The sequence below is a fragment of the Nerophis ophidion genome, linkage group LG23, assembly GCF_033978795.1.
Source record: "Nerophis ophidion isolate RoL-2023_Sa linkage group LG23, RoL_Noph_v1.0, whole genome shotgun sequence".
NCBI lineage: Eukaryota > Metazoa > Chordata > Actinopteri > Syngnathiformes > Syngnathidae > Nerophis > Nerophis ophidion.
Window position 1 is genome coordinate 5252490 of NC_084633.1, and position 22262 is coordinate 5274751.

General features: G+C 39.4%; 2 protein-coding genes across 34 annotated transcripts in view; one reads left to right on the top strand and one right to left on the bottom strand.

Moving 5' to 3' along the window:
• Positions 1-22262, bottom strand: part of LOC133541842 (calcium-binding protein 5-like) — a 76701-nt gene that overhangs the window by 2287 nt on the left and 52152 nt on the right. For 2 of the 33 annotated variants that reach the window (XM_061885488.1, XM_061885483.1), the window contains 6 exons: positions 14989-15094; positions 12224-14779; positions 10906-11120; positions 6386-6413; positions 6156-6299; positions 4962-5071 (listed from right to left, as the gene is read on the bottom strand). In XM_061885488.1, the coding sequence (XP_061741472.1) occupies positions 4962-5071; positions 6156-6299; positions 6386-6413; positions 10906-10956 (333 nt within the window). In that variant the 5' untranslated portion in view covers positions 10957-11120; positions 12224-14779; positions 14989-15094. The other 31 variants (XM_061885485.1, XM_061885482.1, XM_061885509.1 and 28 more) reach the window with 27 other exon arrangements.
• LOC133541849 (uncharacterized) overlaps positions 18609-22262 on the top strand; it is a 39958-nt gene continuing 36304 nt past the window's right edge. The window contains exons 1-2 of the mRNA XM_061885543.1: positions 18609-18671; positions 18742-19026. Coding sequence (XP_061741527.1) covers positions 18629-18671; positions 18742-19026 — 328 coding nt within the window. The 5' untranslated portion in view covers positions 18609-18628. The remainder of the gene's footprint in view (positions 18672-18741; positions 19027-22262) is intronic.

Here is a 22262-nt window from a genome sequence, read left to right on the forward strand (position 1 = left end):
CGCTACTCGCTACTTTTTTTTTTTTATCGATCTGTTAATGCACCCTTTGTTTGTTTTGATTTTGTCAGACACGCATTCTAAGTAGAATCTACGCATGCCTGTGTTTCACCAATCAAATGCAGTCACTGGTGACGTTGGACCAATCAAACAAAACCAGGCGGTCACGTGACCTTCACACGTCGAATCCGACCTAAAAAGGTTGAAAAACTTATTGGGGTGTTACCATTTAGTGGTCAATTGTACGGAATATGTACTGTACTGTGCAATCTACTAATAAAAGTTTCAATCAATCAATTAAAAGTTTAAAAGAAAAAAGACACTTTTTACTTCAACCGTACTTCCCGTCAAAAGCCTAAAGACTGATCGCACAGTTCCTGTCTTCACAATAAAAGTGCTGCTCCATCGCGCCTGCGCTTAGTGCGCTAACTAAATAAGAGTCTCCGAAAGCCAGAGCATACAAGCTAGATAACTACGGAGTTTGCCGCCAATGCATTTATTGTAAAGTGTATAAAAACGAATATGGAAGATGCCAAAAACCAACGACATTCATGTGGTATTAGACAGAAAAGAGGAACTTTTTTTCTCCTCCATTTGAAAATGTGGACATTATCAGCACTATCTGATTCCAGTCAATGCAAGTCATCAGAATCAGGTAATATGTTAAACATTCATGTATATTCATTAAAACACCTTTAATATGTCAACAAAAACGGCAAAATAAATAACTATAAATTATTTATATATATATATATATATATATATATATATATATATATATATGAGGTAGATCACCTCGACTTGGTCATTTATTAAGTAATTGATTAACGTTGAAAAACTTATTGGGGTGTTACCATTTCGTGGTCAATTGTACAGAATATGTACTGTACTGTGCAATCTACTAATACATGTTTCAATCAATCAATCAATCAATCAATCGATGAATGCCTACTGAGCCTATGGTGCTGTTGAGTTATTGTGGCTCAATTTGCCTTAATTTTTTTCATTTTCATGATTTATTATTTAATATATATTATTGTTTTAGTTGCTTAAGAGATATTCCTGGCTAGGAATTTGCTCATTGCTATTTTTATGTTTTTGTGCATTATTTGTGGCCGTATTAATTAAACAAACAGGTTACTCATCAGTTACTCAGTACTTGAGTAGTTTTTTCACAACATACTTTTTACTTTTACTCAAGTAAATATTTGGGTGACTACGCCCTACTTTTACTTGAGTAATAAATCTCTAAAGTAACAGTACTCTTACTTGAGTACAATTTCTGGCTACTCTACCCACCTCTGACAACAACAGAAAAAACCCGCTGTGATTACATGAAGAAAAACAACAACAGTACAGGACTACAGCCTGGGGCGGGGCTTTACGTAGGGGTCCGTCAGACACATGTCACTTGTCTTCAGTTTGTCACATGCAGTGGACGTGGGCACTCATCTGGGCACAAAATTCATTCACTCCAATGTATGTGTGTTGCCCACTAGCTTGTAAATTGATGAAAACGAATGTGTTTTTGTTTTTAGGTGTCTTGGTCATATCAAAATAAACTTATAATTTGTTTATTACAAAATGTAGATTGAAACATTAAAGATTGACTATGTAGAATTACAAGAAAAACAACAGAAAAAGAATTCCAGCAGTCGATTGCCAGACCGTTGCTAAGTTAAACGGGCCGTTGCTAAGGACTCCGCTCTGAACAGAGGACAGCAGAGGAGGACTGCCAAGCAGGATATATACCTTATGTTTCATTTTTACCGTCATTAACAGCATCATAAATGACTTGTAGCTTGTTACAGGGACAGTGGAGGCAGGGGTGTCGCCAGACAGATATCACTGGGGCACGTGCCCCAGTGTTGATCTGCAGTGCCCCAGTAAAAATTTCACCAATAAAAAAAACCCTTCAGAGTTTTAAGTCTACATAACATAGACAACAGCGCACATACTACTTAGTATGGTAATTGATTGCTACTGCATTCACTCCATGAAACAATGAGCACATGGCTAATTAATATGGTAATTTATTAACGTGTGGATCGAGACTTCGGTTGAGAGAGAGAGAGGGAGGATGAGAATCACTGCGTGAGGTAGGTAACGTTAGCCAACAACAATTTTTTAATTTTGATTTGACTCAAACTGTAACTCCTAGATGGATTTAAAAAAGTTATTCGCCCGCAGCAGAGAAAAAGCAGCAGGAATGAGAGATGTAAGTGAAGTCCTAGCTAGCTAGGCAACATCATTGTCTTAAGTTGATGCTAAGTTAGCTAACGTTATTCCTTGTATCAAGACAAACATTCATTTGCTGTACGAGCTGTCGGGGGAATTTCCAATGAACATGAAACATAATGTTGGTTATTGTCTGCTGGTTCTGCATCAATGATGATTTGGAGTAAGCGTGTGTGAGTTGAGTGCTTCTCAAATGGTTTATCTTCAGGAAGAAAAACATTTTTTCCATATCAAGTCGTGAGCCAAATTTTTAAATCATTCAAGTTTATTTCACAGAAAAATAGCACAGTAGACTTGTCTTGTTAATCGGTGTGACTTTGACTAAATCTTGTTTTGTCACCAGAAAAATGGCTACAGCTAAAGCATCTGGTTTTGTTTCCAGAAAAAATTGTAAAATTTCTGTATTTGTTTTCAGAAAGATGGCTGAAAATATCGAGTTTTGTTGCCCCATTTAGATTTTATTAAAATATATTTCCATGTCTGTCCTGAGTCCTCCTCCAACTTGTTAGACGGTTTGCCTTTTGCTAAAATACTCACTAAAAGTCACTAGAAAAATGACTAAAAATATCTGGTTTTGTTGCCACAATTTGACTTTTTTTCTCCCTAAACTTTTTTTTTTTTTCATGCACACATCTGACTGCGACTCACTGAAAATGACACACAATCCACTTTTATGTCACGACCCAGCAGTTGGGAACCACTGGTCAACTGTATAACAGTTACTGTAATATTTCCATGTCTGTCCAGAGTGATTGACCACTTTGCAAAAATGAAAACGAGACGTTACAGTTTACTTTTCAGAAAATGATTCCCTGAACAGACACACAACAGTTGTTCATTTATTCTACTACTGTGGCTTTATTGTTTTGTGTATATTTTATAGTTTTGTGTATCTGAAATAGGATTAGCCACATTGCCATAAATGGAAATTAAATAATATAAAAGAACCCAGAGATGTAGGGGTGCTTTATTTTTTGTTTTACTTTTGTAGATGTTAAATTTGCAGATGATTACTGCAATAAATATTTCAAAAAGATTCATTGCTCTTCCTTTTTGCTTTTACCAGTGGCAGTTTAGAAGTCTGGAGTAAAAAAGTGCACAAGTAGGTCAAATGCATTAGTTAATTTCAGGTGGTTAATCAAAGATCCATACATCATCTGATATGATTTTATAGTTTAAAGCACTATTTATGTATTTTTTATGATGAATAAGAGCTAAAAATGTTTTTGCTTGCGCGCTTTGCACACCTACATGAATTATTTGTGCCCCAGGTACAGTATTAGGTCTAGTGACGCCCCTGGCTCAGAGCCTCCGCTGTCACTGCTCTCGTCAAGTTGTAAAAAAAAAAAAAAAGGAACTCCGTAGCACCGAAAGTCCGCGACGATAAACGTGTTTATGACAGATAAGACTACACAAATACACCCAGTATATGATAAATGTAGGCAACTTTTCCTTTTCTTTTACTTTCATACTGCAACAGTGATTGGATGTTTACTGAGGGCTGAGGGGTGTGTGCGGGTGTGTGACTGCTGCGCAGCCTGTGGAATGTTGAATACATGCACAGCGGAGGGAGGGATGGGAGGGAAGCCGACACTATATCGTGTGTGTCCCTTTTTCGGCGGATTTTTCCGCTAGTGCAGATAATTTTGTCAACTTGTAATGTAGTAATTTTGTGAGTTTATTAAAATTAGCTTTCTAGAAATTTTAATTTGAGGAGGCAAAACATTTATTTAAGGGGGGAGAGCCCCCTCTTGCCCCTGCGTAGAGCCGGCCATGGGCCCTAAGCATCATTGGTCACACTTTCATTCATGTCAAACAGTTTTTATACGTTTTCAATGAAATTTCAATTGATTGCTTTGTACTGAAACATATTCACGGGAAATAAATTGCTCAATAATTTATTTTTTAGTGCAAAACAACACATAACAGAATGAAAATACATGTTCTTTGGACAACCTCGACTGAGATTGTCAGCAATAATATTATGTGCCGAAGGAGACAAAAAAGAACATCTGGAGAAATGTGCCATTTCATTTTTATCTATGACGAGGCAGTAAAATTTGATAAGAAGCGCCTTGTTAGTCATTAATTGACATTTTACATGTACTTCTTCAGGCCCCCACAGATTGTGGGGCCCTATGCACAGCGCATGTTTTGTTTATAGGGATTGGTGGCCCTGCTCAGACTGTTGATACTTTTAGGTTAATGAGTAAGGCACACCTTTTTATTTATTTTACTGATCTTTTAAAACTTTTTTGGTTCTTGATTTTTTTTCCAATCGTTATTTTCCAATTTATCATCATATCTAGTGTTCTTACTAAAACTATATTTTTATTTATATTTTATTTTATCTTTACATAACATTTTAAGATATTTTCCATACTTTTTCAATTAAAAAATATATATATTTTTTCTAATTATCAAACGACGCAGCCTATCAGGAGGCTTCTTAATGTTGCTTTGTATCTAAACATGCTGCATAGCCTTTCTTATGCTTTTTGTGCACGTCGCTGCTGCACTGTTTTTTTTATGTGTTCCCTAATCAAGGGGTTTTTACCTGCACTTCGCCGGCTCTCTCTGCATCCTGGAGACCAGGTCAACACTGACTGTAACAGCTAAACAAATAATGTTTTGATTGAATGTAGACAGGGTAACGCTGCCACTCGCGATCGCAATCATTTAAACCGTTAATCACCAACAACAGGAAACATTGAGACGAAGCTCACCTCTCTGAAAGCTTCTTTGAGTTCTTTTAGACCAATCATGCCTGCCGTTTCAGCCAAGAGCTTGGGGGTCATCAGTTCCAGAAAGTCCTCAAAGTCCACTCGTCCTCCCACTGTCATGATAAATGTTTGGGATGGATAAGCTACCAGCTAGTATTTAAAATACACAGAAAAAAATGTGAAATATATTAAATTTGCTCGTTAAACTCCATTTAACACCTCTATTGCAAATAACCAATCCCCAATTAGATTTGGATCAAACAGCTGTGGCTGTAGACAACCTTCTGGTGTAGTTTTTATATTACCACTACGGAATGGAAATACAGTAGCTGCATTAAAAGTATGATGACTGTTCAACATCCAGCGGCTTTATTTACCTCTTTGTGAGCTTTAAAACTGTTACATTTGCCAAACTTTTGTTCACAATCAACTCATCAGCGCTGTTAATGCTAGCCAATAAAACATTGGTTCTGTTGTTGCTGCTGTAAAATAGAAAAATGTGGTCAAGGCCTTCACTTTCCCTTGCAATCCAAATGTATTATTTGGGTGAAAATAATACATGGAGTTAACACCCTCTCTTCACTTGTTGCCTGCTTCCAAAAGCCAATTACAGCATTTATGTTGGGTACTCTTGTTATGTCAGTTGGTGGCAACATACAGAAGAAAAAAAAAATCACATTAATATAAGCTTTTCTTAATCACGTTATTTCTGTATATTATGAACAGTTATTAGGAACTTCAAAAATATTATTGTATTTCAGTATATGATCGAAAAATATAAAATAGGTCAACCATAAAACCTTAATCTTTGTTTATGCCTGACAATATTAAATCAATTATAAAGTATCTATTCCTTTTTACCGACAATTTTCAGCACTGTTTCACATAAAAATATTGTCTCACTCTGACAAAAAGCGATTTATAATCTAATCTTTTTTTTTGTGCGTAACGGATGAGCGATCATATGCAAACGAGAGCATCAAAGTGTGTAAAACACACTTCCTGCAAACATCACTTTACATAAACTTAGTTTGAGTCATGCATCCATTTTTAGTTATATGTCATCAGAAAAAAACAAAGTTTTTTCCTACTACACCCATAAAACATAAGTAAATATTCCAACATTTAACAAAATAATACACACGTAATGATATCAGCAATTGCATTAGATGTATTACTCCAGTCGACATTACTTACAGTTCATGTTGATGTTTTGGCTGAGTTGTATCAGTTCCATTTTGGTTGGCATGTAACCCATGGTCCTCATCAGGTTACCCAAGTCTTTACAGGTTATGAAGCCATCTTTGTCTTTATCAAACTCCACAAATGCCTCACGTAACTCTAGAGGGCATGCAGACATGAGGCCAGAGTATAAAAACTGCCCATTTTTGTAAATCATGGGAGACAGCAAATGAAAAATGGATTACCTTCTACCTCCTCGTGGGTGAGGGTTCTCTGCAAAACATTAAAGGTGGATGTTGAAAATGAAAAGCAAGGTTTAAGGCGTTTTCATAGTAAACAACTTACAGTAGGGCTACTTAACTAGTGGCCCGGGAAAAACCATAAACGATACCGACCCCCCGAATTCAGGTAAAAACTTAGTAGACAAACATTTTTGCAGAAAACTTCTAACACTTGAGTGGTCCTCGTCACGGCGGGGTCGCATTTTACTGCATGGATTGTTCCCCCAGGATGCAGAGGGAACTCTGCAGGCAAGGTGCAGGTAAGAAAATGATTTATCGTCCATAAGTCATGCAACGTACCAACAAAGAAAACAAACATGGCGATAGCACGGGAAGCTAAGGAAAAAGGTCAGCGCGAATGCTTAGCATATAAAAAGGGATAGGAATAAAAAAAAGTAGCCGTTGTAACTGTTGTGTGGAAGCAAAGAATAATACCAGACTGAGTGTGGCGAAAAGCATGGAATAAGTAGCTCTCTGATTAGTGCCCAGGAACAGGTGAGCATCCCGAACACAAATCAGAGGCAGGTGGAAACAATCTGCAGTCATGGCAACCCAGGGGTGCTCAAAACAGAAACTGAGGGAGTCAAAAACTAAACAAATATGATCTGGGCAGCGGATCATGACAGTCCTGTTGTATAGACGAACTTGGGCCACTGTAAACACTTCGGCAGATCCTTGCATTAGCATTTTAACCTTGCGAGCATACTTAGAACACCGGTGTCCAAACTTGTGATTTACATAACTGAGGCGTTCCTCAAAGCACCCATTTAAGTCCTTTCCTTTCTATCGTAATGTGATTTATGTAACTAAGGTTATGCTTGTTTACATCAGACGTATTCAGTCATTTTTTCAACTGCTTTTGTAGTGTTCCTCAAGGTTCAATTTTGGGTCCTCTCTTTTTTGTCATTTGGGCTATTCAACTGAGTTGAGTTCACAAAATTTGTGAGACTCACATTGTTGCAGCAGAGTGTTAAAAAACACTAGAGCATGGCTGTAACTACCATTGAGGACACTGAGGTCATGTCCTCTGTATTTGTTCTAAGTGACAAAACTGTACATCACCATATGGTACATCATTCTCTCTCACTATACAATCTTTGGTCATTCACAGCCTGCTACAACTCCAGACACCGTGATGTAATAAAGTCCATGTGGAAAGGCGGAGCCGACGGGCCGGGGCGCGCTAGAGCCCTGCCCAAGATGGCGGCAAGGAGGCGGAGAATGCGGCCGAGTGGAGAGGCGGGGCGTGCCAGGAGAGACACCGCCGTAATCTAATTCAGGTGCCTGGATCGCGCACCGGCAAACAATTAACATTTCTCCTTATGATGTATAAAAGGGGAGAAGGAGGCGAGATCAAGAAAGGAGTTGGAGAGCCGGCAACAGCGACCAAGAAGCAAGAGAGAGCAAGACACGAGAGACGGAGATGCGGCCGACTAAAGAGCGGACCGGAGAGCGAGACACAGACGAGAGAGCAGTGGGAGCGACGACGGCGCAAAAAACTGCCTTTATTGAAAAATAAAAGAGTCAAACCTGCTAGAGAGATGTTCTTCCTGGGTGGTCAGTGGAACCCGAGCGACAACAGGGTCGTTCACAGTCCACTTTTACTTTAAACTAAGGTTTTCCCCAATACCAATATTTTGGGACCATTGTTGGCTTTATTTTAACAAAAAATATTTGAATACATTAAACATATTTTTCTTATTGCAGGTTTGTCCTTAAATAAAATAGTGAACATACAAGACAACTTGTCTTTTAGTAGTAAGCAAACAACGGCTCCTAATTTAGCTGCTGACATATGCAGTAACATATTGTGTCATTTTCCATTCTATTATATTGTCAAAATTATTAAAGAAACGCGGCAGAAAATTAATTATTAATATGCTTGTTCATTTACTCTTAACATCTGCTTACTTTCTCTATAACATGTTCTATCTACACTCTTGCTAAAATGTAGTCACTTATTCTTCTGTTGTTTGGATGCTTTACATTAGTTTTGGATGATACCACAAATTTAGGTATTGATCCGATACCAAGTAGTTACAGGATCATACATTGGTCATAAAGTCCTCATGTGTCCAGGGACATATTTCCTGAGTTTATAAAGAGACAACACATTTTTGAAAAACGAAAAAAGATTTTGTGATGCTGAAAAATAGACGTAATCTTAGTAGTATCGACTGGATACGCTCCTGTACTTGCTATCATTACAGTGGATGTCACGTGTAGATCCACCAATGGCGTTTGTTTACGTTTTGACGCCTGTGAGCTACGGTGTGTAGTGAAGCATGTTTAGCTATTCCTCGTCCTGCAGGGATGATACTTGTAAGAAACTTGCTTTAATTGTAGCCATGGAGGCAAGAATTGGTTGGGGGACCGGTACTTTTCAGAGGCGGTATAGTACCGAATATGATTCATTAGTATTGCGGTACTATACCAATACCGGTATACCGTACAACCCTACTTTAAACATTAACCAATCCCAAATGTGCTGTCAACATAAATTATACCAGCTCAGTGGCCTTGCAGTTAGAGTGTCCGCCCTGAGACTGGGAGGTTGTGAGTTCAAACCCCGGCAGAGTTATACCAAAGACTACAAATATGGGACCCGTTGCCTCTCTGCTTGGCACTCAGCTACAAGTGTTGGAATTGGGGTTTAAATCACCAAAATGATTCCCGAGCGCGGCGCACGCTGCTGCTCATTGCTCCACTTACCTCCCAGGGGGTGAACATGGAGATGGGTCAAATGTAGATTTCACCACACCTCGTGCGTGTGATAACCATTGGAACTTTAGCTTATATCGTTGTCTTGTCAGGTGCCGCCCCGCATGGCTTTGTTAGCCGTGGGGGGACCGTTTTTTTTGAGAAGAAACACACTTCAAATGTAAATTATTGAATGACAAGGCGCTTCACATTAAATTATACCCTGAAGCACTGTCACTGATTAGAACATGAATACAAATTTTGCCTCATAACTCTTGGTGGCACGTGTCATTAGGACTAAAGCTACAGAGTAGAGACCTTGTGTTCAATTCCATGTCAAGGTATAAATGATGTTAAGTTTTCAAATTGATATTTTAATGATGTTTAAACTGTTTATTACATTAAATGACAGCTTAGGAATTAAAAAAAGTGGATCGTTAATTGTGTTGCTCAAGGTAATATTGTTTATATGCTGCTGTATACCCATGATTTCAGCCTTTCAAAAGCTCCTCTTGGACCACCACATTTTTGACCTCAGTATTTGTCAAATCCTGGTTACGGCCCTGCACTAGACTAGTGATTGTCAAACTTTTTTCATCGAGTACCATCACAGAAAAACCTTGACTCTGCAAGTACCACCATGACAATTGACACTGAACTACAATAGCGTAGTAGGCCTACGTATTCATTAAAAACAATACAGAGGCTTTTTTTAACAGGTATTTTTGGTCACTGTAACATTACACAGTTTAAACAGTAACACTGTTTAAAAATAAAAACAAAAAACACTGCACTTCAATCCAGTGTTTCTTTGGCGCACCACTGATGGAGCCCGTGTACCACTACTGGAACATGTACCACAGTGCACGAGAGTGCTGTCGGAAATGATCTTTGACTAGCTTTTTTGTGGTAGTTCTTTAAAAACAGCAGAGCACTCGTGTAACTCTGACAAACTAAATAGACCAAAATGTCTACTGTAGAGGATGTTAGTTCTCTGGAAAATACAAAATAAGAATAATACTGGATGGGCGGGTTCGGCTTTCTGGAAATGTGGCCCCAAAATCAATCTAGTTTGTCTATTCCTGCTGTACAGTATGTACCAACATATTATTTCTGGACACTTCTTGGTAAATGTTATATAAAACAGTACTGTATTGACATTTTGTTAAAAAAAAAAAAATATATATATATATATATATATATCTATATATCTATATATATATATATATCTGTTGTATGATTAATAACAACGTATAACAACTCCTTATATCTGCGAGCTAACGTCAATAATAGAATCCACTATCATTTTTCTGTTCAACACTTCTGGATAATTTCAAAATTAGAAAAATAAATAACAAATACAAACAAACAAAAAATATATATATATACACACACATATAAGTATACATATATACACACAAGCATGTATATACATATATGTTTCATAAATTAGATTTTTTTTTTTTATCATGCCCCCATTTTCATATGCAAGTCTACCATTTGACTAATGTCAATACAGGTGAACAAGTAAATTGTACAGTAAGCCTACAGTATAAACAATTAGGGGTAACGGTGTCTGCATAAGATTACAACATACAAGTCATTTTTTAATGTAATGTATGTGCATACCTAAAATAGCAATCCCAATTAACATTTAATAATATCAATATTGCACAAATTTAGCCATAAACACAACCCCACATTTCTGGCAAAAATGTATTAATTTGATCTTTCAGCTTGTCTCTTTGAATATTTTGCTTGGAATTCTTTGAAATATAACTTACTTGTCTCCTCGACGCCCCTTTGAGGAAGATGCAGGCTTGTTTCTGGCTCATGTCTGCTTTTATAAAGAAAATATTATTTAAAAAAGCAAGTATTTTATGTACGTATGTCTTTATTGAGTGTGCGTATGTTGAGTGTCAAATGTGATCACTTGCTGATGTGTGTATGTCAGAGAGGAGGGATGAAGTCTCTGGTGGATTATCTCTGCAGCTTTGGTCTGGAAAATAAACATAGGCTTAATGATGTACATATACACATTTGCAATGTTGTGTGTATGATGCACATTCAGACAGGGACTTCATTTGACGTAAATCCAAGGAAAATGGGAATGGGATTGAACAATTTACATTGAAAATTGATTTTTGTTGTTGAAAGTTAAAGAAGCTGTTTGCAGCTTGCTCAAAGTTCAATTTTGTTAGGCCTAAAACGAGAACCAGAACAGAACATATGTATTTTTCAATATTTTTCATAAGTACTTATTACATTGAATAAAAGAAATGCGTGTTGGCCTGAGAAAATTGTCTGCTGTTCAGGCTTGTTACTCAAGAGACACAACTACTGTGATGAGGTGGCGACTTGTCCAGGGTGTACGCCGCCTTCCGCCCAATTGTAGCTGGGATAGGCACCAGCTACTTCTAAATCACTAATCCTGGTTTCCATGGCGACAAATAAAGTATGTTTCTTACAAGTATCATATATGTTTAATCTACCCGTAGATTGTTTGTTAAAATAAAGCAAATAATATATATATTTTTTAATGCCATGATTTTACGGTCCAGGGCACAGATAATCCTCCATGCGGCCCCTGAGCTCAAATGAGTTGGACACCCCTGCATAAATGCATTAACATTGACATCTCTAAATATGACACTTTTTCTAGCCGTATTTTATTTGGAGCTTCACCCCCATTAATATTTTTCCAACACAGAAGGTGATCAGAACGCCATTTGTTTACACCCGAATGGAATGCTTACGTGGGGGATTCGAACTATGCTAACAAGTGGAAATTGCTGTTTTGCATGGAAACAGTTTTTCTCACTATGATGGAGCGAAACTATCCTTGGTCAGGCACGCCCTTGTCGTTTTGAGTATAAATATTTGGGGTTTTGGCACTAGACTGGACTAGATCTGACCAAACTAAGTCTATGTGTGATGGACCCGAGTGGTAAAAATATTAAAATCTAATACAGTTGTTGCTTAAAACCAATAAAAATTGTTAATATAAATATTAAGAACCCAATGTAATGAGAGCAGCTGTCCAAAATAAGGAAAGATGATTAACAGGTTCACAATTTATTAAAATACAATAAAAACAGTCACGTTGTTGATGCGGGCTTCACGGTGGCAGAGGGGTTAGTGCGTCTGCCTCACAATACGAAGGTCCTGCAGTCCTGGGTTCAAATCCAGGCTCGGGATCTTTCTGTGTGGAGTTTGCATGTTCTCCCCGTGAATGCGTGGGTTCCCTCCGGGTACTCCGGCTTCCTCCCACCTCCAAAGACATGCACCTGGGGATAGGTTGATTGGCCACACTAAATTGACCCTAGTGTGTGAATGTGAGTGTGAATGTTGTCTGTCTATTTGTGTTGGCCCTGCGATGAGGTGGCGACTTGTCCAGGGTGTACCCCGCCTTCCGCCCGATTGTAGCTGAGATAGGCGCCAGCACCCCCCGTGACCCCAAAAGGGAATAAGCGGTAGGAAATGGATGGATGGACGTTGTTGATGCTAAAATACCAGAGGTTGTTTTTTTGTTTTTTTTTCAAGATGGCGCTGCTGTAGTGGCTGCTGTAGGCAGGAGCTCTGTGCTCTTGTAATAATAATAATAATGGATTAGATTTATATCGCGCTTTCCTATTGTTAGATACTCAAAGCGCTCACAGAGCAGTGGGAACCCATCATTCATTCACACCTGGTGGTGGTAAGCTACATTTGTAGCCACAGCTGCCCTGGGGTAGACTGACGGAAGCGTGGCTGCCAGTTTGCGCCTACGGCCCCTCCGACCACCACCAAACATTCACTCATCATTCATTCACCGGTGTGAGCGGCACCGGGGGCAAGGGTGAAGTGTCCTGCCCAAGGACACAACGGCAGCGATTTTGGATGTTAATAGGTGGGAAGCGAACCTGCAACCCTCAGGTTTCTGGCACGGCCGCTCTACCCACTACGCCATGCCGCCCCTTGTTTCATCCTTTTGTGTTTCCCTCTTGTTTTCATGTGTTATTATAATTTTTTTTCATTTTGGTCCAGGACCCTTTGGGACTGTGTGACAAGGGGTGGCACTTTTGTGACCTCTGTGGTGCTTTTTTTGTGGACTTCTGGATCTACCTCCCGGGAGCCTTTTGGCCATGGAGACCAGCTGCTGGGTCTCTGCTACACCAGAGTCTGTTTGGAGGGACTGGAGGAGACGCGGATGAGGGGACAGGGCTGCGGAGCTAGCACTGAGCGCTGGGACAGAGAGGTTTCGCGGTGTCTCGACTGGGTGAGCAGGTGTCGGACACCTCAGTCACCTTGGACGTATTCTCGCTCATCCATGCGGACTGGACATTGGCCGAGAGTGGAGTCGGCTGTCTTGGTTGCTTTGTTGGGTCTGCTTCTGTCTCTGGCCATGCTCCCTCCTCCCCAGCGGACAATGGCGTGGAACACCGCAGAGGCCACCACAGTGTATATGTTTATTTTACTTTTTATTCATAGCTGTATGTAGAAGTGTCTGGTTGTATCTGCTGCTTTAATGTCTTTAATGTCCTCTGTGTTCTTTGATGTTTCCCTCTTACAGACATGTAAGAGGGATGTGTACTATGGCTATGAGTTGTTTTTTTTCTCCCTTGGCCTCAGTCTGCACCCCCACTCCAGGGCCCAGGCTAAGACCGATTTTTTTAATTTTATTTTAATCTTCTATTCTTTTCTCCCATGCCCCCACCCCTTGTTTACCTGTATGTCATCTTTTTTGTAAGGGGCTTTGGAAGCCAGCAGACCCGTCAGCGATCCTGTTCTGTCTCCCTGTAATGTTTGCCTGATCTTGAATGGGATTGTGCTGAAAATTGTAATTTTCCTGAAGGAACTCTCCTGACGGAATAAATAAAGTACTATCTAATCTAAAAAAGGTGATGGGCGAGGGGCCAACAGGCGTGTGGGTATCTTGGCTCCGCCCCCTTCCATGGCATCCTCCTGCACAAAAAATTAAAAAGGGAGGCAGGCCACGGAGATAAAATCAACAAAAACCACGGAGACACTGTCCGGGCTGACCTCACATTTACTGTAGTTCCCCGTCCAAGTGTTGGGGCACGCCCACTCTCCTCGCCAGTCTCCGGTCACTCACGGGACCCACATGGCCGTACCCGTCCCGCTCCGCCTCCTGGTCGCTCCGGGGGTCTCCGCAGGTCTCTGGGTCCAAATCGCCCCCCCTGTCCACAGAACCACACAGCCAGCGTACGACGCACGAGCCTGCATGCCCACAGCCAAAGGCAGTTGGGTGTCCCCACAGATCCACAACAGTATGGCACTTACTTGGGCGGCAGAGTTTCCTCTGCCCCTGGCTGCTGTGGACGTCTTGGGGTTCTTTCCGGTAGCCTGCGGGGTCTACTGCGTGGTCCGGGGGTTCCTTCCCAGCCTACATGCGTTCACTCGGTCGCCCTTGGCAAAGCCTGTTGATTCCTCTCCGTTCTGGCCAGAACCTGCCGTCCTCTCTCTCCTGTCGTCCAAGCCTGTCGATCCTTCCTGCTGTCGATCCTTCCTGCTGTCGATCCTTCCTGCTTGTCTCGCCCCTGCCTCTGTCACTCCTTCTCTTGTTGCTCCTTTTAAATGTGCAGTCCTAATGCTCCTCAGGTGCGTCCAATTTCCCGTGCCGTTTGATTGGGCACTTTGGTTGTTAGGGGCAACCAGCTAAAAGGGGCAATGTCTTAAAATACCAGCAAAGTCCACAAGAAGTAAAAACATGCAATTAAACAAGACAAATTCTAAAATGTACAAACATGCAATTAAAAATTCAATCAACTTCTAAAATATAAAAGCATGCAATTTAAAATCCACAGCAATAAAACACTATAAAACTTGCATGGCAATGAAACAAACAAAAAAATAAAATCCCCTACTTGTGTCCCATCACATATGTGCATGAACTGATGAAGCCTACTTGGATGAGAGGCGAAACGTCTTCTCAGACAAACCAAACAGTCCAGTTGCAGTCGATTGAACAACCTGAGATACAAAATACATGGTAAACAGGGCCTAGATTAAAAAATAAAGAAACATTCTGTATCAATTCAATCTTTGGCAATTTTTTGTTTTCTGCAGGACTCCCCCTATGTTGAAAAATATGAATTTATTTGATATTATTTTAATTATTTATTTATTCAAGTGTTCTATCTAAAACATATCAAAGCAAGAATACATATTTGGTAGGTCCTGTATATTAGACTTATAAACTATGTTATACAAACTTCATGTGACCTTCCAATTAGCCCACGTACAGTACGCAGAGAGCTTCATGGAATGGGTCTCCATGGCCAAGTAGCTTCATCTAAGCCATAAATCACCAAGTCCAAAGCTAAGCATCGGATGCAGTGGTGTAAAGCACGTCACCACTGGACTCTAGAGCAGTGGAAACGCGTTCTCCGGAGTGAGGAATCACGCTTTTCCATCTGGCAATCTGATGGACCAGTCTGAGTTTGGAGGCTGCCAGGAGTACGCTTCATTTCGGACTGCATTGTGCCGAGTGTGAAATTTGGTAGAGGAAGGTTTTTCAGGAGTTGGACTTAGCCCCTTAGTTCCAGTGAAAGGAACTTTGAATGCTCCAGGAAACCAAAACATTTTGGACAATTCCATGGGATGGCACTTCAAGTTCATATGTGAGTAATATAGTATGTGAGTCATCTAGTAATATAATGTACCTAAATACAATTGGTCTTTACTTAGTTGAGCCGTTGCTTTTTTATTTAAAAAAAAAAAAAAATGGTGATTTAATGATTCAAAACCATAAGAGGTGTGAATGTATGCATAAAAAATATGTGGCAAATAAAATCGGTGACAAAAAACACATGGAAAAATATAGATGCATTGTTTTTACATACAAGAATATTTGAATATATATATATATATATATATATATATATATATATATATATGAATACAACTAAAGTATATATACATATATATTTTTTTGCCCTTTAAGTGAAGATATATGCAAAAAAAAAAAAAAACTAACAAAAAAAACTGTCGAACCAAAGAAAAAAAAGTTCTGATCTGTTAAGCTCTTTCAGTTTCCAAACACATCCTCTGGCTGCACCCCTGGGACACCACCTGCTGCCTTGAAACTGGACCCCTAAAAACATATTCTCAATTCTTGCCCTGTTTTCCACACAAAAATAATTTGCGTGTTGAATAAATATTGTGAAAGTGTACTATAGATGTGCAAAAAAGGTAGTAGGAAAGAAAAATGAGCATCTCTTAGAAACAAGGTGACCATCTGTTGTTGGACCAACCATGCTTGACACCGCTGTTTTGCATTTGGACTGAGAGAGTTGAGATGACTGACAGAAAGAAAAAAAAAAAGATTCTCGGTTTTACTTTAGGTAAAACCAAGACTCACCTAACATTTGTGAGTGCAGAGGTCACCACATGAGATTATTATTTTAGTTGTCGTTCCTGAATAAAATGTTTTCAATTGAACTAACTCAATCACGTCTTTATGGATCCCATGTTGGAACAGAAAAGGATATTCTGACATCCCCACAAAGTCGGAAACATTCAATTGTCTCAAAGAATAAAATGCCGTCAGATACAATTTATCCTGAATTTAACGTAATCATCAATCAAGTACACAGTAATACATTATTGTTTAATTTATATCAGTTTATTTCTTCTGCATTTATCAATTATTTAATTTCAGCTGCAACAGACATCTAACTCATTTTATGAGACTGAGCCACACAAAGTATTCACTTCAGAATCATGTTTTAGCCACATGTCAACATTTTTAACTACTTTTACCTGAGATATAGTAGACCTTAAATCATATTATTTTAAAATTGCATGTACAAGTTGTATATTTTCAAAGTCTTGAGTCCCCCAGGAAATAGTTATTCCGCTTGCTTACAGGAAGTGTTTCATTGTTTTGCCCAATGTGTTTTTTGGGCTGTCATTTTTGTGCTTGTGTATCACAACAAGTTATGCAATAATGTAATAAATGTTCAACTCATTATGTCATAATGCCACATTTGTAGCTGAGATAGGCTCCAGCACCCCGAAAAGGATAAGCGGTAGAAAATAGATGGATGGATAACGCATTTTGTAAAAAACCTTGAAGCATTTTGTGATATATTTGTTAAATATGGTATAAGTTATTACAAAATGATTCATGGTAATCTGCATATTTACATGATTATTGCAATATTAGACCAAAAATGCACAAAAAAATATGCTAAACGTTTTGGAATGTGATTCTGGGAGTGAACGTTTTTGTTCTTTATTGTACCGTCTTTTTTTTTAAATAAAAGTTTTAAGAGAGAATAAATATACATGAACACATTTTTGTGGAAGTGTACAGCATTTTTTTTCACCCTAAGAGTGAAAGAGTTTTATTGTCATGAATGTAGTTTTTTTTTTACTCCTGTGGGAAATTTGAATGTCTTAAGCAATGGTTCTTAAACTTTTATTGTTTTTATTTTTCACCCAAGTTCCACCTCAGAAAAAACTTGGCTCCCCAAGTACCACCATTATGGCTAACAGTAAAATACAGTTGCGAAGTAGGCCTAAATATACATTAAAAAACAACAAAGAAGTTTACTTTAACAAGTATATTTGCTTTTTTTGGCCATTGTAACATCAAGGACAGTTTGAACAGTAACACTGTTTGAATATAGGAAAATAAAACAAAACTATCTTTGTCCATCGATGTCAGATTGGGTGGCTGATACCCGAACATATGCAGGTCATCCAAGATAAGATAATTTATTATCTAAGACAGCACTTGTTTCAATGTTTTTTTGTGTAGTGTATAAATACAGTATGTGCGGGGAAAAATGATGCTAATAGTGCTGAAATGTGATCTTAAGAGTGAAATTGTTAAATTTTTTAATTTAAGTTGTTTTTTTCAATTCTATCATTCGACTTGAGAAAGAAAAAAAAAACATATCTTAGTTGAACCTGAGAAAAACTTGGAAGAAATACATCCATCCATTTTTTTTCTACTGCTTTTCCCTTTCAATTGTAATACTTTAAAAGAACAGAACAAAAACCAAACTCCACATGGAGAGATCCTGAGCCTGGGATTAAACCCGGGACTACTCAGGACCTTCGTATTGTGAGGCAGACGCACTAACCCCTCTTCCACCGTGCTGCCCCAATAATAAGAATACATAAAATATATATAAGCTTGTGGGAGCAAACATACATTTTTGTTTTACCTTGGGAGTGAATACAGTCCCATTTTTTTTATTCCTGTGGGGATATCTAATATCCTAGAATAATAAAAATATTGATAGTATTATTTTAATTCATAAGCACAAATCTAAGCAAAGTCACTGTATCAACAATGAAAGTAGTGCAATAGCAGTTTCAATAAAAACAGATAAATAGTAAACATGATTGTAAAATGTATTGCAGCTTACGTAATGAGCGGTCATCTTGCAGCACACCTGTAGTGCCACTGTATGCAAAGTGACCCCCCCACCATGCAGCGTGCTATAAAAGCTGCACACATTCCATCCCATCAGAACAAGTTGAGTACCAACCATGTTCCGTGTAGTTGTGCTGCTGTTGCTGGCTGCAGGTTCCTGTGAGTGTCACTGAGGCACACATGACCTTAGATCCCTTACATCCGATATCTAATAACTTTTCCTCCGCAGGTGTCGAGTGTGAAGAGTTGACCCAGCCACCGTCTGTCACTCTGCAGTCTGGTCAGAGTCTGAGGATCGACTGTGGGGTGTCTTATTCTGTGGCTAGCTACTACACATCGTGGGTCAGGCATCCTGCTGGGAAAGGACTGGAGTGGATTGGGACGGCGAGTGCTGGATACTCTTACTACAAGGACTCACTGAAGAACCAGTTCAGTATTAATGTGAACACCTCCAGCAACACAGTGACTCTAAATGGACAGAATACACAGCCTGGAGACACGGCTGTGTATTACTGTGCCAGACAACCACAACAACACAAAGCATCAGCAGACTAGAACAAAAACAACAACACTGTTCAGCGTGACAAACATGTTCTTGTCACTCTTCAAATGGAATCCATCCATCCATTTTTTACCGCTTGTCCCTTTTGGGGTCGCGGGGGATGCTGGAGCCTATCTTAGCTCCATTCGGGCGGAAGGCGCGGTACACCCCGGACAAGTCGCCACCTCATCACAGGGCCAACACAGATAGACAGACAACATTCACACTCACATTCACACACTAGGACCCATTTTAGTGTTGCCAATCAGCCGATCCCCAGGTGCATGTTTTTGGCGGTGGGAAGAAGACGGAGTACCTGGAGGGAACCCGCGCAGTCACGGGTAGAACATGCAAACTGCACACAGAAAGATCCCGAGCCCGGGATTGAATTTAAGACTGCTCAGGAACTTCGTATTGTGAGGCACATGCACTAACCCCTGTACCACCGTGCTGCCCCAAAATGGAATCCAAAGAACTGTATTCACTTCTAAATCCCATTTTTTCGACGTGCCTAAATTTGTTAGCGACTGTTACCTGAGCTATGGTAGGCCTGGAGTTAATATATGTCTGCTTAGGCTGCTGCCCCCGCGACCTGACTTTGGATAAGCAGACGAAGATGAATGGATGGATACAATTGCATGTACAAATTTTACATCTTCACACTGTTGAGTTTGTCAGGAAATGGCCCGCTAAAACTTCTGCTTGCTTACAGGAAGTTGCTCTTTGTGTTGCCCAATATTTGTTTGTTGTGCTGCATTTTTTATGTTTACAATGTTATTTCTATGTAATTTCAGAAAGCTGAGGACCGGGGGCCCTGACGTGTCCCTTCACACTTTTAGTCTTATTTTGTACAAACCCAGTTTCCATATGAGTTGGGAAATTGTGTTAGATGTAACAAAATATTTGATGTTCAAACTCATAAACTTTATTTTTTATTTTTTTGCAAATAATAATTAACTTAGAATTTCATGGATGCAACACGTGCCAAAGTAGTTGGGAAAGGGCATGTTCACCACTGTGTTACATCACCTTTTTTTTTAACAACTCTCAATAAACATTTGGGAACTGAGGAAACTAATTGTTGAAGCTTTGAAAGTGGAATTCTTTCCCATTTTTGTTTTATGTAGAGCTTCAGTCGTTCAACAGTCCAGGATCTCCGCTGTCGTATTTTACGCTTCGTAATGCCCGACACATTTTAGATGGGAGACAGGTCTGGACTGCAGGCGGGCCAGGAAAGTACCCACACTCTTTTTTTACGAAACCACGCTGTTGTAACACGTGCTAAATGTGGCTTGGCATTGGCTTGCTGAAATAAGCAGGGGCGTCCATGAAAAAGACGGCGCTTAGATGGCAGCATATGTTGTTCCAAAACCTTTATATACCTTTCAGTATTACTGGTGCCTTCACAGATGTGTAAATTACCCATGCCTTGGGCACTAATGCACCCCCATATCGACACAGATGCTGGCTTTTGAACTTTGTGTCGATAACAGTCTGGATGGTTCGCTTCCCCTTTGGTCCGGAAGACACCATGTCAATAATTCCAAAAATAATTTGAAATGTGGACTCGTCAGACCACAGAACACTTTTCCACTTTGCATCAGTCCATCTTAGATGATCTCGAGCCCAAAGAAGCCGGTGGCGTTTCTGGATGTTGTTGATAAATGGCTTTCGCTTTGCATAGTAGAGCTTTAATTTGCACTCACAGATGTAGCGACAAACTGTATTTAGTGACAGTGGGATCGAAGGTCACGGTCATTCAATGTTGGTTTCCGGCCATACCGCTTACGTGGCGCTATTTCTCCAGATTTTCTGAAACTTTTGATGATATTATTGTAACGTCTGTTTGGCATCGTGGTGCCGGGTTTTATTCCCTCGAGGATGCGTCAAAACAATGAACACAACAAAGGTAAGGTGTAACAGATTTATTCTACAAAAAGGTGCTATGAACAGAAACACTGGTGCTAGTAAAGGCAAACAAAAGACACTAGCGTGAGAGCTAGGAAGTACACATAAACTAAACTTGGCACAAAGGCACAAAATGTGAAACAAAACACAATTAGCATGAGAGCTAAAATGGCAAGTGGCTTAGTGTATGAGCTAGCGAGAAAGACATACCAGTCGTACAGTTGCATGAGAGCAAACTAGAGTCCCAGAAAGAATAATGAAAAGGGGAAGGCTTATAAAGGGAGTAATCAAGGAGAAACAGGTGTGTGTCGAAAACAAGGAGCAGGTGAAACTAATGTGTAACCACGGTGACTGACTTAACAGGAAGTAAGCGGGTCAGAGGGAGAATGAGACAACAATGGAACAATAAATAATATGTGAAGAAGTTTTGAGTACGGATCTTAACAATTATGGACCATAGATGTTGAAATCCTTAAATTTCTTGCAATTGCACTTTGAGAATCGTTGTTCTTAAACTGTTTGACTATTTGCTCATGCAGTTGTGGACAAAGTGGTGTACCTCGCCCAATCCTTTCTTGTGAAGGACTGAGCATTTTTTGGGAAGCTGTTTTTATACCCAATCATGGCACCCACCTGTTCCCAATTAGCCTGCACACCTGTTGGATGTTCCAAACAAGTGTTTGATGAGCATTCCTCAACTTTATCAGTATTTATTGCCACCTTTCCCAACTTCTTTGTCACGTGTTGCTGGCATCAAATTCTAAAGTTAATGATTATTTGAAAAAAAAAAAAAGTTTATCAGTTTGAACATCAAATATGTTGTCTTTGTAGCATATTCAACTGAATATGGGTTGAAAATGATTTGCAAATCATTGTATCCTGTTTATATTTACATCTAACACGATTTCCCCACTCATATGGAAACGGGGTTTGTATATTCTGGAGAACCACTGTCCTCTGCAGTAGATATTTGATTTTTGTCTATTTATTTTGTCAGATTTACAGGAGCGCTCTGTTGTTTTTAAGGACATTCTACAAAAAAAGCTAGTCAAAGATCATTTCTATGACAGCAATTTAGTGTTGGAAAGAATCTGCAAAAATGTGAGTTACTCACAAGGTTTTTTTTTTTTTGAAACTACACTCGTGGTCCACCAGTTGAATAATCCAAATGATGAAAAAGTTATGTAAATCACAAGTTTGGACACCTGTGTTCTATGTTTGCTAGCAAGGTTAAAATGTCAATGCAAGGATCTGTCAATGTATTTACGGTGGTTCGAGTTCCTCCATACAACAGGAACACT